Source organism: Erythranthe guttata, chromosome 11 (genome assembly GCF_056151865.1).
Source record: "Erythranthe guttata isolate IM_541 chromosome 11, IM_541, whole genome shotgun sequence".
Lineage (NCBI taxonomy): Eukaryota > Viridiplantae > Streptophyta > Magnoliopsida > Lamiales > Phrymaceae > Erythranthe > Erythranthe guttata.
This window is the reverse complement of record NC_142543.1, coordinates 15,198,838-15,212,458: the sequence shown is the minus strand read 5'-3', so window position 1 is coordinate 15,212,458 and position 13,621 is coordinate 15,198,838. Positions and strand designations below refer to the sequence as shown.

At 35.2% G+C, this 13,621-nt stretch overlaps 1 protein-coding gene across 1 annotated transcript; it reads right to left on the bottom strand.

Annotated features, from left to right (window-relative positions):
* Nucleotides 1-5,395: 5,395 nt before the first annotated feature.
* On the bottom strand, nucleotides 5,396-6,906 carry LOC148767074 (uncharacterized). Its single transcript, XM_088825754.1, has 2 exons — nucleotides 6,727-6,906; nucleotides 5,396-6,549 (listed from the first exon to the last, which is right to left on the bottom strand). Exons 1-2 carry the CDS (start codon nucleotides 6,816-6,818, stop codon nucleotides 5,481-5,483), a joined length of 1,161 nt encoding a protein of 386 aa, XP_088681880.1. The 5' UTR covers nucleotides 6,819-6,906; the 3' UTR covers nucleotides 5,396-5,480.
* Between the last annotated feature and the right edge of the window lie 6,715 nt (nucleotides 6,907-13,621).

Here is a 13,621-nt window from a genome sequence, read left to right as displayed (position 1 = left end):
CATTTTATTTTTCCTTCTTACAACAAAGTGGTATCAAGAGCCATTGTTTTATTCTTATAAGAAATGGTAAGTAATGGGTTGTATTCATTTCAATTTCCCGGTACGGTCTCACAAAGAAAATTATGAAAATTGGTGTTCGAGAAAGTGGCTAATGCCGACACCGCAAAGGAAGCTTGGGAGATTTTGCAGACCTCTCTCCAAGGAGTTAACAAAGTAAAAAAGGTTCGGCTTCAATCACTTCGAGGAAATTATGAAGCTTTGCGTATGGCGGAATCCGAATCAGTTTCGGATTATTGTTCGAGGGTGTTGGCCATTGTGAATCAATTAAAACGATATGGTGAAACACTCGAAGACGTCAAGGTGATCGAGAAGATCCTTCGTTCATTAACTTCGAAGTTCGATTATGTGGTGTGCGCTTTTGAAGAATCTAAAGACCTTAGCGAAATGACGGTTGATCAATTAATGGGTTCTCTTCAAGCCCATGAAGAAAGATTTTTGAAAAAGCAAGAGGAACCTCTAGAGCAAGCACTCAAAGCCAAAATTTTCTTTGGAGATGGTGCAAGGAAGAACTATGAAAGAGGCCGAGGTCCAGGAAGAGGTAGAAGTCATGGTCGTGGAAGTTTTGGAGGAAGAGAGGAAGAGGCAACTACGAAAGCCAGTCAAACGAAGAGAGTAACCATCAATCAACAAGAGGTCATGAGATGAGGAAGAGGAAGATATCAAAAATTCATAAATGCAGAAAAGAGGCCCGACAAATCTCACCTTAGGTGCTACAATTGTCAAAAACTCGGGCACTATGCGTGGGAATGCCGCAATGAGAAAAATAATATTGAAGAAAAGGCGAATCTAGTTGGTGAAAATCAAGAAGTCGAAGAGCCAACTTTGTTACTCGCTCTCAAAGGTGGAGACAAGGACGATAAAAAAATGTGGTACTTGGATAACGGAGCAAGCAATCATATATGTGTGGCGACAAGCTAAGGATAAGGTTGTGGAGCTCGATAAAGTGCGTGGGAATGTTACTTTTGGAGACTCCTCTAAAATTGAGATTCACGGAAAATGTACCATTTTAATTTTCTCGAAAAATGGTGACCATAAGCTAATCTATGATGTTTATTACGTGCCAAAATTAAAGAACTAGTATTTTGAGCTTGGGGAAACTTGTTGAAAAATGCTATGAAATTCACATGAAAAATCGTTGTCTTTGGCTAAGAGATTTCAATTCCAATTTAATTGCCAAAGTTTTTATGTCAAAGAATCGGATGTTTTTGCTAAATCTCGAGACTGTTGATGCAAAATGCTTGACGGCCGATGTCAAAGATGAAGCTTGGAGTTGGCACATGAGATATGGACATTTGAATTTTGATTCACTTAAAGCCTTGAAAGAAAAGGTGATGGTCCAAGGTCTACCGAGAATAAATTTTCCTAATAAATTATGTGAAGCTTGTCTTTTGGGAAAACATCTGAGGTAGAGTTTTCCAAAGCAATCCATGTCAAGAGAAATCAAACCGCTGCAACTTGTTCATGCCGATGTCTGTGGCCCAATCTCCCCACCTTCATTTGGTAAAAATAAGTGTTTTTTACTATTTATTGATGATTTTAGCAGAAATACTTGGATTTACTTTTTGAAGCATAAATCGGAAGTTTTTGGTGCATTCAAAAAGTTCAAGACGCTTGTGGAAAAGGAAAGCGGCTACGAAATCCAATCCTTAAGAACCGATAGGGGAGGCGAGTTCACGTCAAACGAATTCAATCTCTTTTGTGAAGAAAATGGAATTCGTCGTCCACTAACAGTTCCTAGATCGCCGCAACAAAATGGTGTAGTTGAGAGGAAAAATCGGACGATTCTCAATATGGCGAGGAGTATGCTAAAACCAAAAAAGACGCCGAATGAATTTTGGGCAGAAGCTGTTGCATGTGCAGGTTACTTGGCCAATCGTTCTCCAACAAAAAAACGTCGAAAATCAAGGGCAAATAACACTTGGGAGTTGTCTAATCTTCCCAACGACCATGAAGTTATTAGAGTCAAATCGATTTTTGAGGCGAAGAAAAATGATTTATATAGTGAAACGGAAGTTGTTAATGATTTGCTATGTTTCTTTGTAGATCATGAGCCCTTGACTTTCCTTGAAGTCGTGGAGGATGAAAAATGGAGACAAGCCATGCAAGAAGAAATTAGTGCCATTGAGAAAAATAACACTTGGGAGTTGTCTAATCTTCCCAACAACCATGAAGTTATTGGAGTCAAATGGATTTTTAAGGTGAAGAAAAATGCAAACGGAGAGGTGGAAAGATATAAAGCAAGGCTCGTCGCAAAAAGCTACAAGCAAAAGTATGGAGTTGATTATGATGAAGTATTTGCTCCAGTGGCCCGTATGGAAACAATCCGTTTGCTCATTTCTTTTGCGGCTCAAATGAGGTGGAAAATTTATCAACTTGATGTGAAGTCGGCGTTCCTTAATGGTTATCTTGAGGAAGAGGTCTACGTAGAACAACCAATGGGGTTTGAGATTGCCGGGCAAGAAGATAAAGTTTTGAAGCTAAAGAAGGCATTATATGGCTTGGAGCAAGCACCGAGAGCGTGGAATAGCCGTATCGACAAATACATCGAAGATAACGGTTTCACTCGTTGCCTTAATAAGTATGCTCTTTATGTTAAATCTTTTACAAATGGTTATGTTTTGCTCGTTTGTCTTTATGTTGATGACTTGATTTTTACGGGCAACGATTCGAGCTTATTTGACGAATTCAAAAAGGCTATGTCTTTTGAATTTGAGATGACGGATATTGGTCTCATGTCGTATTACTTGGGATTGGAAGTAAAGCAAATAAATGAAGGAATTTTTGTCTCTCAAGAAAGGTACGCAAATGAGGTGTTAAAGAAATTTCATATGCTCGGTTGTAATCCTGTGAACACCCCCGATGGAATGCGGAATGAAGTTGTCAAAATTTGACGACGGAGAGAAAGAAGATCCTACTCTTTTCAAAAGCTTCGTGGGAAGCTTGAGATATCTAACAAACACAAGGCCCGACATTCTCTTTGCGGTTGGAGTCGTAAGTCGATATATGGAATCTCCTACCTCAACGCACATGAAAGTTGCCAAAAGGATCCTTCGCTACTTAAAAGGTACTATCGGATTTGGAGTATTCTATTCTTCCGATCCTGTAGTGATTTCAAGCTTCAAGGTTTTTGTGATAGTGATTATGCCGGAGATATTGATGATCGAAAGAGCACCACCGGATATGTGTTCTTTATGGGAGAGTCGGCTATTTCTTGGAGTTCGAAAAAACAACCCATCGTTACTCTCTCAACTTGTGAGGCCGAGTATGTGGCAGCAACATCTTGTGCATGTCACGCAATTTGGCTTAAGAGGCTGCTTGAAGAACTTCATTTGCCACAAAAGAAAGCTACGGAGATTTTCGTCAATATTAAGTCGACAATTGCACTTGCCAAAAACCCGGTGTTCCATGATCGAAGCAAGCATATTGATACGAGGTATCATTTTATGAGAGTGTAGATTGCCAAGAAGAAAGTGAAGCTCAGCCTTGTCAACATGAAAGATCAAATTGCGGATATTTTTACGAAGCCTCTAAAGTTTGAGGATTTTAGAAGATTGAGAGAAAGTCTTGGAGTCATGAAGAAATTTTCAAATTAAGGGGGACTGTTGATTAATAATTTGAAATAAATTAGTACATTAATCTAGCTAGTGTGGTAATTCATGCATTTTATTAGTTGATGTATTTTATTAATTTAACATTCATGTATGGTATTGAAGAGTCATGGAGAAATTCATGTAACTAGATAATCAAGGGTCATTATTGGTGGGTATAAATACCCCTTGCATGTGGAATGACAGAACTGTGAGTTGCATATGCTCTTCTAAAAGTCTTGTCTTCTTCCCATTTTATTTTTCCTTCTTCCAACAGTCTGCTACACTATTTGTGTAGAACGTTTGTTATGATAAGTGTTTTTTTTCGTTTCTCACTGTAAGATAGGTTTCGTTTTTTTGTTTTTGTGTTTAGGGTTAACTTATGTATGTCTGACTAGTTAGAAGAAGGAAAATCAATCGAGAGACTCATTAATTAGGACGTAGCGGCGAGCCAAAGCGGACTGGAGTTGCTTCTCTTTTTTCTTTCCATGATATTTTTTTTCTTCGTTTTATTTTCCTATCTTCATTGTCTAATACAATGCCTATGTATTTCCAACTATTGCTAAAGCCACCAGGAAGCCACTGCCTGCACCAGTCAAGTATTTGTTTTTTCAACTCATTTTCTTCAGCATGTAAGATGAATGTTCTCAGAAATATCTCTTCTTCTGCCCGCATGGGTGTAGCTCAACTGGTTCCGGAGGTGGTAAGTTGGTGCAAGGTCCTAGGATCGAATCCTGGCAGCCGCAGTGTGGGAATTTCAACTCCAAATGAGGGTTGGTTCCTTGTGGGCACCAGGTCCGGGTCCGCTACCTTAACGGGCCGTTGAGTTACCATGATTTACATCCTCCATTAATCCTTGTCGGGCCAAGGGATGGGGGCCCTGGGGGCGAGGGATTCGCCTTTTTGGTGCAAGAAATATCTCTTCTTGATATTTCATTTTTTTTATTTATTTAAATAGCTATTTTCTTCTCTTTTGGAATTTCAAAAACCAAACCTTAAGTTTTGCTCCAAAGTTGTTGATAAAATAATTATATACCTCATGATTGCAATTAGTGGAATGTCTCTTATTTTCATCATACTATAGTTTGTTTTTGTTCATGTCATATAATTTACCCCGTTATTTTTTTTTTTTTTTACATAATGCTTTATTTTTTAGGAGGTCTATTGTTTTCTTCTCTTTTGATTATTTTTTTTCCACATAATGCGATACATACGTGTTGAAGAAACCACAAAATAAGTGAGATATATATTATTTTATCAAAAGAAAAATGAGATTTTGTGCATGTAATATTAAAAAAAAAATGTGATTTTTATGTTTGTCAGGTTTTGATCTTATTAAGTGTATTAATGTCATTACCTATTTATAATATATTTTTTATTTAGGTGGTATTGAAGTGAGAACCAATTGGTATTTGAAATAGCTATCCCCTTAGTTAAATTTGTATTATTGTTTCACATATATTTTATATATTGACACTCCGTATATAAATTTATTGTAGGATGGAAAAATATATGGTACAATAAAATAATAAAGTAATATATAGCCCTACCCGTGAAACACAGGGGTATGGTTACTAGTTTCATTTAATATTTAAATATTTTAAATTTATATATTTATTTAAAGGGTTTTAAAAAAATGAAGCCCATCAAAAAATTAATAAAATAACTAACTAGATACGTGCATTGATTCTCACAACTGCAAGCTAATTAAAAGTAGTTGAAAGACACGTGCATTGATTCTCGCAAATGATTTAAATGAATAAACTTTATTCAAAATAAATTACCCATAGATAACAGCAAGACTTTTAGTCTACTATGCTAACAATCTCCCACTTAGACTATCTCCCACTTAGACTCACGTTCATTGATTGATTGGAATGGATGATAAGCCTGAAAGCCACATAACCAATCATAATCTCGCATTAGCGAATCCATATGAGACTTTCTCAATCGAATTCTATTAACTGTATTTTTGTCTAAACGATAGGAAAACATTCCTCTATGTACCCAGAACAACACCAACTCATTCTTTTGAATGCAAATAACTTTTACACCAAGGAAGAAATCCGCAGTCAGAAAGTTTTCTCCCGGTGCATACTTGTTGAGGTCCCAATCAAGATGAACAACATACTTTCTAACCCAAGACCACTTTGTATAATTCTCGAGAATCCAGATGTCCATGGATTGATCTTTACGATCCACATAGCAAAAACACAATTGGTTGTCTTTCACCGAAAGATGTTGCAAATGGCAGCCTCCTTTGTCAACGACGACAGGACAGGGTTTGGTCGAGAAATCTTCAGTAACCATGTTAAACACCATGATTTCACCAACCATACTGATGCACCAATGAAGCGCATCATTCGCAATAGCTGGACGGTCATCAATCCTTGTTTCAAAGTTCAACGACCTTTGCCGAATATCCGGTCGGTAAGAAAAATACGGCTTCTTAGTACTTCTCCATCTCTTTTCTCCAAATAGGTAAAGATGATACTCAAACTGATTGTTGTTAGATTGTCTTACACTAAGAATTCTACATTCTTTTGCCTTAGGATGGAAGAAAAACCCGCACAAAGTACCTCCCCCGGAAGGACCATTGATTATTGTGACTCCTCTATTTTTGGAATTAGGATTCAAAACAACATGTTTATTCCACCGGTTTTCCCTATTATAGAGATCCATACCCGTTTTTGACAGCAAGATTAATCCATTGCAAGAACCAACAACATAACCAAACTTTACCGACTCGAGGGCCCTCGACCGACACTCTTTTTCAGAATTCCCATCGATAATGGAAACCCTCAGATGTTCGTGACAATAATAGCGAATAATTAGTGGTCTCGATTCACCACCAAACGACGAAATCAACATCTTCCACATCTTACAAATCATATCTTCGCTCCTGTGATTTTTATAGAATAACAGTTAGAGCTAAAACCACAACAAAAAATTGAAAAAGATGCAAAAAAATGCATGTCCTAAAAAAGAGGATTAGGCCTATGACATTAATTCTCGGTTTGTGCAAGAAATATATATACATAGGGAAATATATATGTGAAATATATATCTATATTCATACCTGAGCGACGACGAAGATCGACAAATTGAGAATGAGCTTGGTGAGAAATTGAATGGTTTGAAAAGGAGTTTAATTGTTTTATATATATACATAGGGAACAAGGAGAAACCTAATTTCACCTTAATTAGGACTCATAACTTAGAATAAAAAGAACTAAACACAAAAAGAAAAGTGGGTGCCCGAATTTTGGGGTTCGGTGGTAGTTAGGTGGGGGTATCCAAACCTAATTTGGATTCCTTCTTTATACTCGTTTTTTGTACTAATAATAAATCTTTCAACTTTTTTTTTTCAATTTTTTTTTTTAATTTAATTTTCGGAACATGTTACTTGTGTAAGTTTGTAATTTTAATCTTTTGTACTTAAATTTTATGGGGTAAATTTCACTTTCCCCCTATACTTTGGCTCGATATCACTTTACCCCCTTCTACTCTCGATTGCATCGAATTGCCCCCTTGTACTTATAAAATTGTCTCAATGTGACCCTTGCCCTTAGTTTTCAAACATTTGACCTTAACACCGTTTGATCTAAGTCTAAAAATTTCAAAAAAACCACCCCTCACAGTTTAAAAAATTATTAAAAAAATTGGTTGTAGTCGTGGACTATTTTTCTCGTTGTCTTGAATTTTCTATTAATTTTTTTTATTATTTTATTATTTTTTAATAATTATTTAAATTGAGAGGGATGGTTTTTTTGTAATTTTCAGACTTAGATCAAATGGTGTTAAAGGTCAAAGGTCTGAAAACTAATGGCGAGGACCACATTGAGACAATTTGACAAGTACAAGGGGTCTGAAAGATGTTTCTTGTTATGAATTATAGTACTGTTGGATTTGTTCGACCCTACACCGGGTGGGTCTTCTGCTACCATGAGTCTCTTTTTTGTATTTTATAATATATTCCCCGCTAGGGTTTACCTTTAGGGGTTTTAGAAAAATAAAAAAATAGGACACGTGGCAGCAGAAGACCCACCCGGTGTTTATCACCGGGTGTAGGGTCGAAGGAGCCGTACTGTTGTGCCCTAGAATGGAAAATATATAGGGATAGGTCCACCCCTAATATTCTTTCTTTCAGATAGCCCCTGGAGAGGTAAAAGTACTGTTGTGCCCTTATTTGTAATTTTCGCCCAACTGCATTCAACATTTCGCGAACTGTTTTTAGCATAATAGCCATCTGCACTTAGCATTTTTGAACCTGGATTTATCATTTTTTCAGATTTTTTTATAAAAAATTATAAGTTTTATATTATTATTATTTTTAACGATTTATTTATTTATTTATTTATTGTTTATTTTTTAATTTTTTTTAATTTTTTTCAACTTTCCAGCATATTCAAAACCTGCCCAGAAGGTGTTTGACAAAATCTCTGAACCAATTCCGGAAAAAAAACATGCAGCACCTGGCGAAGCTGCATATAATTCTTTTTTCGCCAAGAATAGAGTGCCCAAGAACGGATTCCAGCTCCCCGACTTCCCCAACGAAGTGGAAGAAGACATGATATTTCAGCCCGACGATGAAAGTGAAATCGAGGAAACATTCTGCATTTGTTTATTGGGCTATTTTGCTGGTAAAACACCACGAAAAATGGCCATGGATTCATAGACGATTCTGTTATTTTCGAATTTCATCTCAATTGAAGGATTCGAAATGGGGTTTTATTAGGGATTGGATTAACAGGTTCATTGGGGATATGGAGAATTAAGGATTTTAGAATAGAAATAGGGGAGGAGAATGACGTGTCGCTCCACATCATGTTTCGTCGACCAAGTAGGCACTGGGTGTTGTACAACTCAACATTTAACGGCTACATCACGTTTCGTCGACCAAGTAGGCACTGGGTGTTGTACAGCTCGACATTTAACGGCCACATAGACGTCACGTGAGCCACGCGTGCTATTTTCGTCGAAGTTAGCTGCCGACGTTAACGGCAGAACATAAAGTGATCAAAATTGGCAAGTTTGAGGACATATTTCGTGGATTGAAATGTTTGAGGACATAAATCGTTTTAGTGGTAAAGTTTAGGGACATAAACTGTAATTTTCCCTGAGTATAGTCATATATAGTGTAGTTTGTGGTATATAGCTTCAAATCTCACTTTTCAATACGACAACAACTCCGATTTAAATCAGTTGCAAATAAATTATTTTGATTTGACGATCATCATGTTCTCTCGATAAAAACTTAGTGAATAAAAGTTGCTCAAACACCGAGACATGTGACAAAAAATCAACAATTATCATTAACTGCAATAACACAATCAAATTCGAAAAACATAAATTATTATTAATATACGTTCAAATGTACAAATTAAAAATTAGTTCCTTCACAAGTCCATGTTCACATAATAATCCTCTACAGTAATACTTTGTGCTACATTCCTCAAATTTTCTGTAGTTTTTTCATAACTAAATTCTTCACTGAATGTAGCACAAAGTATATATATATATAAACAAAATGCAAACTTCCACCGATTATCAATATAACATCATCAAGCTTCTCTCTCTCTTTAAAAAAATATGAAACCTCAATATTCATCAAGAAACAAAAAGAGTGGAACATGGGATAAACAAGGTTGTGAATAGATAAAACTTTTGGTAATTCTATTGACCTATGCATCCCAATTTGTTTTGATTTTTAATTTATCCAAACACAAAAATTGTTAAGCAAACGATTAGGATTTAATAAAAATAACTAGACAACAGGGAAAAAAGAAAATGAATCACCTTGAAGGTGTAGATCTTGTATGTCTTTACGCTATTCTTTGTCCTTTTCTTCTTCTCTCTGCCGATGGCCGCCTTGCCGGCGTCCTTGGGGAGCTTCTTGCCAGCCTTCGGCTTCTTCTCCGCCACCACCACCGGAGATTTTTCTACTTTTGTGTTTTTTTTGGACATTGAGAGTTTGAGAGAGGGAGAGATAACGAGAGATGAAGAGAGGAAGAGAGAGAAAGAGATGAAGATAATACGACGTGGGTTGAGGCGGAAGAGATAGAAGATTAGGTCATGTTTTTGGTAACATATTTTTAGGAATTATGTGGCTAAGTGACCTAAGGATAGTACTGGGAATAAAATTTCTAGGGGGTTATCACAAAAGAAAAATTTAAGGAGTGGACATATCACCATTTCTTATCTATACGAGAGGCTTATTGCTAATGACCCCATAGTATTAAAGGGAAATTTAGTTAGAGAACTTAGACGAATAGCACTTTAGACTGAAAATACCTTTATCCTCCTCCTCCTGATCCAATCTCAAAATCAAATCTACTCCAGAAAATGGCGTTTCTTCAACTCCTCTACCCCTCCCTACCAGTCCTCTATCACCGAACGCCTAATCTATTTAAATCTTCACTCGGTTATCTTAATCTGAATGTTGATTTATTTTTTGTATTGTTTTTTTACTTTTAAAATTTTACGTTCGATTAACTTTCTGTCGAAATGACACCGGGATAACGTATTTTTAATACGCATTTTATTTTCCTCATAACTTTCGCTAAAGAACTTGAAGTGCATTAATTTAGCTCCATTAAAAACTAAATGGCAAGTCCTCCACCCAATATAACATAGAATAAATGGCGAATGACGTATTAGCCCCAAACAAAAACACTTAATTAGAAAAAGGTAATCCTACTTTTTTGTCTTATCAACTCATCAACAATTATTTGATTCTAAGAAAAACCCTCTCATATATAGAAAAAGGTAATCCTACTTTTTTGTCTTACAAATATATCAATGCATCAATACTTATTTGACTCTAAGAAAAACCTTCTCATATATATAAAAAATACTTTTTACTCCTTGAAACCTTAATTTATCCCAGTTTCATGATTTAAACCTAAATTTAGCCCCAATTTCCACCATTAACAAATTTTGGCCGTCACATGTTGATTTTTTTAATTTAATTTTTGGATATTTTTTGTATGAATTTTTTTTTCGGCTAGTCACCGGCGTTGATTATTTTATTTTTATTTTTCTGGCTTTTTGACCTCTATAAAATAATCTTACTGTACACAATAATATTACGGTGTTTCACAGTACTAATATTACTGTGTTTCACAGTAATATTATTGCGTTGTATTGCAAATATTACTGTCTCGGACATTAATATTGTCTTGGCATGCAAAATTACTGCCTCAGATAATAATATTGTTGTTAACACAGTATTCTTACTGTCTTGGGCTAAACTATTATTGTCTCAGATAATATTATGTTAACACGATAATATTATTGTGTTAATATTGATATTACTGTCTTGACCAGCATTATTACTTGCAGACAGTAATATTACAGTTAGCACTGTAATATTACAGTTAGAACTGTAATATTACTGTTTTGGTTGCTTAAAAATTGGAAAAAAGGTAAAAACAAATATATTTAATATTACTATTTAAGGCATATTACTATTTAAGGCATAAAGATCATTGTAATGTATTCATAATAATTCTACTTTGTTGACCAGGCAACGTCGAGGAAAAATGTTTTAGAAAAAAAGATTTACAAGAAAAAAAAAATCAACGGTTTGTGAACGAAAAAAAAGGTTCAGAAACACCATCGTGCAATATTTGTTAAGTTGGGCCATTATGGATGACATTGATGTAAATTATGTTTTGAGAGGTATTTGGGCATGAGACAAAAAAAAATGATTTTTTTTGTATGATTGATTTTTGTGTTGATAGGATTGCAGATAAGCCCTCCTCCTCGAGCATAGTGTAAACCATAGGCATCTATCCTACAACTTCTATAAATACCGATCATTTCTTCGATCAAAGAATCACACTTATTCGAGACTACCTCCGCCATGACTACCAAATATACATTGTTCTACAAACGCGCTTTATCCACTAGATTTTCTTTACGCATATATCAACCAATCAATACACTAACTAGAGCTTTAACTTTCAAAGTAACAAGGCATAACCCAGAGCTAATCCCTCCAACAAAGCCCACACCACATGAATTCAAGCCTCTCTCCGATATCGATGATGAAAAAGGCCTTTGTTTTCAAGTTCCAATCATACAATTTTACCGTATAAATCCCTCCGTCAAAGTGGACCCCATTGAGGTTGTCTGTAAAGCTATCGCTAAGGCATTGATTTCCTACTCCCGTTTGCCGGGCGGCTAAGGGGACACGCCGCCAAGAAGCTGGCGCCAGAGTGCACCGGTGAGGGGGTTATGTTCATTGAGGTGGATGTTGATGTGGCGTTGGAGCAATTTGGTGACGAGCTTCAGCCATTGGTGTCGTGTCTTGAGGAGCTCTTTATGAGGTGCCTGTTTCCGGTGGAATCATTAATGCTTTGTGCTTATCCAAGTATGTCCTGGCATATATTTATATGGCACTTTACAAATAAGCTTATCAATGGGGATTTATTCATCAAGGACCCAAAACAAAAAACCCTTTTACAAAAAAGTCCTCACATCGTTCAGAGGTTTGTAAAACATAAAATAGCCCCACACATTTTAATATGCTACAATTTCGTCATTTAATTTAATTTAACCTCAATTTGACCCCGAATTTCACAAATTATTCAATTTTGACCCAAAACACAATTTTGAATACAATTTCATCTGTCGTCGTCGTTGCCCGCCAGTCTCAGGCGTTGACTGTTACGATTTTTTTTATTTCTTTATTATTTTTTTGAATTTTTTGTTTCTTTAACATCTTTTGCCCTCGTTTAAACAACAATATTTTTGTGATTGACAGTAATATTAACTATATTACTGTTAAACTACAGTTTAACACAGTAATATTGCTATATTAATCGCTAGCACAGTAATATTAACACAACAAAAGCCGTTATTATTGTATAATAGAGTAATAGTAATATGTTGACCGTTTCAACAAAGGTAAACATAATAAAAAATCAAAAGAATTATTATTGATGTAGTTGACATTAATATTATTGTAGCAACAGTAATATTACCGTCAACCACAATAATATTGTTGTGTTTATAGTAATATTACAATAGTAGACAGTATTACGTTACTCCGTCAACAACTCAAACAAAACAAAAAACCCAAAAAAATAATAATATTAATGTGGTTGAGAGTAATGTTATTGTGTTTAGAGTTATTTTAGTGTCAACGATAATAATATAACTACGTTGACTTGTCAACAAATCAAACAAAAAAAAAGAGCCAAAAAATAAAAATATTGTCGTTGACTGTAATTATACTGTCAACGACAGTACAATGACATAAATGTACTGTCAACGACATTACAATTGTTTTAATGTACTGTCAACAACAATATAATTACGTTAATGTACTGTCCATGACAGTATAATTACTGTTAATGACAGTACAATTACGGTCAACGTTTAGCGGTGGGGGTAAAAAAACAGGTCCAAATTTTAGGTCAAAAAAATCGAAAAAGTCAACGCCAATAAATCCCTGACCATTTATTATTATTATTATTATTATTACTAGTAATTGTACCCGTGCGATGCACGGGACAACAAATTGCATTCTTTTGATGTTGTAAGAATATAAACAAACGTTTGATGTATCGTATGATCGAAATTCTATTATACTGGAACATTATTAAGTATACTACACACAAAAAAAAAAAGGACATAACTTTACTGTTGAATAATTTTCCAAATGAATTGAATCAGCTAATACCAGTAGATTGAAAATTTGAACCAGGAAAAAAATCATCAATTATGTCTTCCATGTTGAGCTTAAAAGTAATTAGATTTAATAACTAAGTTAACATAATCAAAACTAAACTATCGACAACATACCATCGTAAAAGGCCATCTATACATCTTGCATCGGAACTAAGCCCTTCTCCACTGCCTCATTTTAAGGTTGTTTTGCCACTGGAATTAACAATTGGAAAATTAAGAAACAAAAATAAATATAAACAATAAATTAAATATCGCATACAAACAATAAGTCTTGA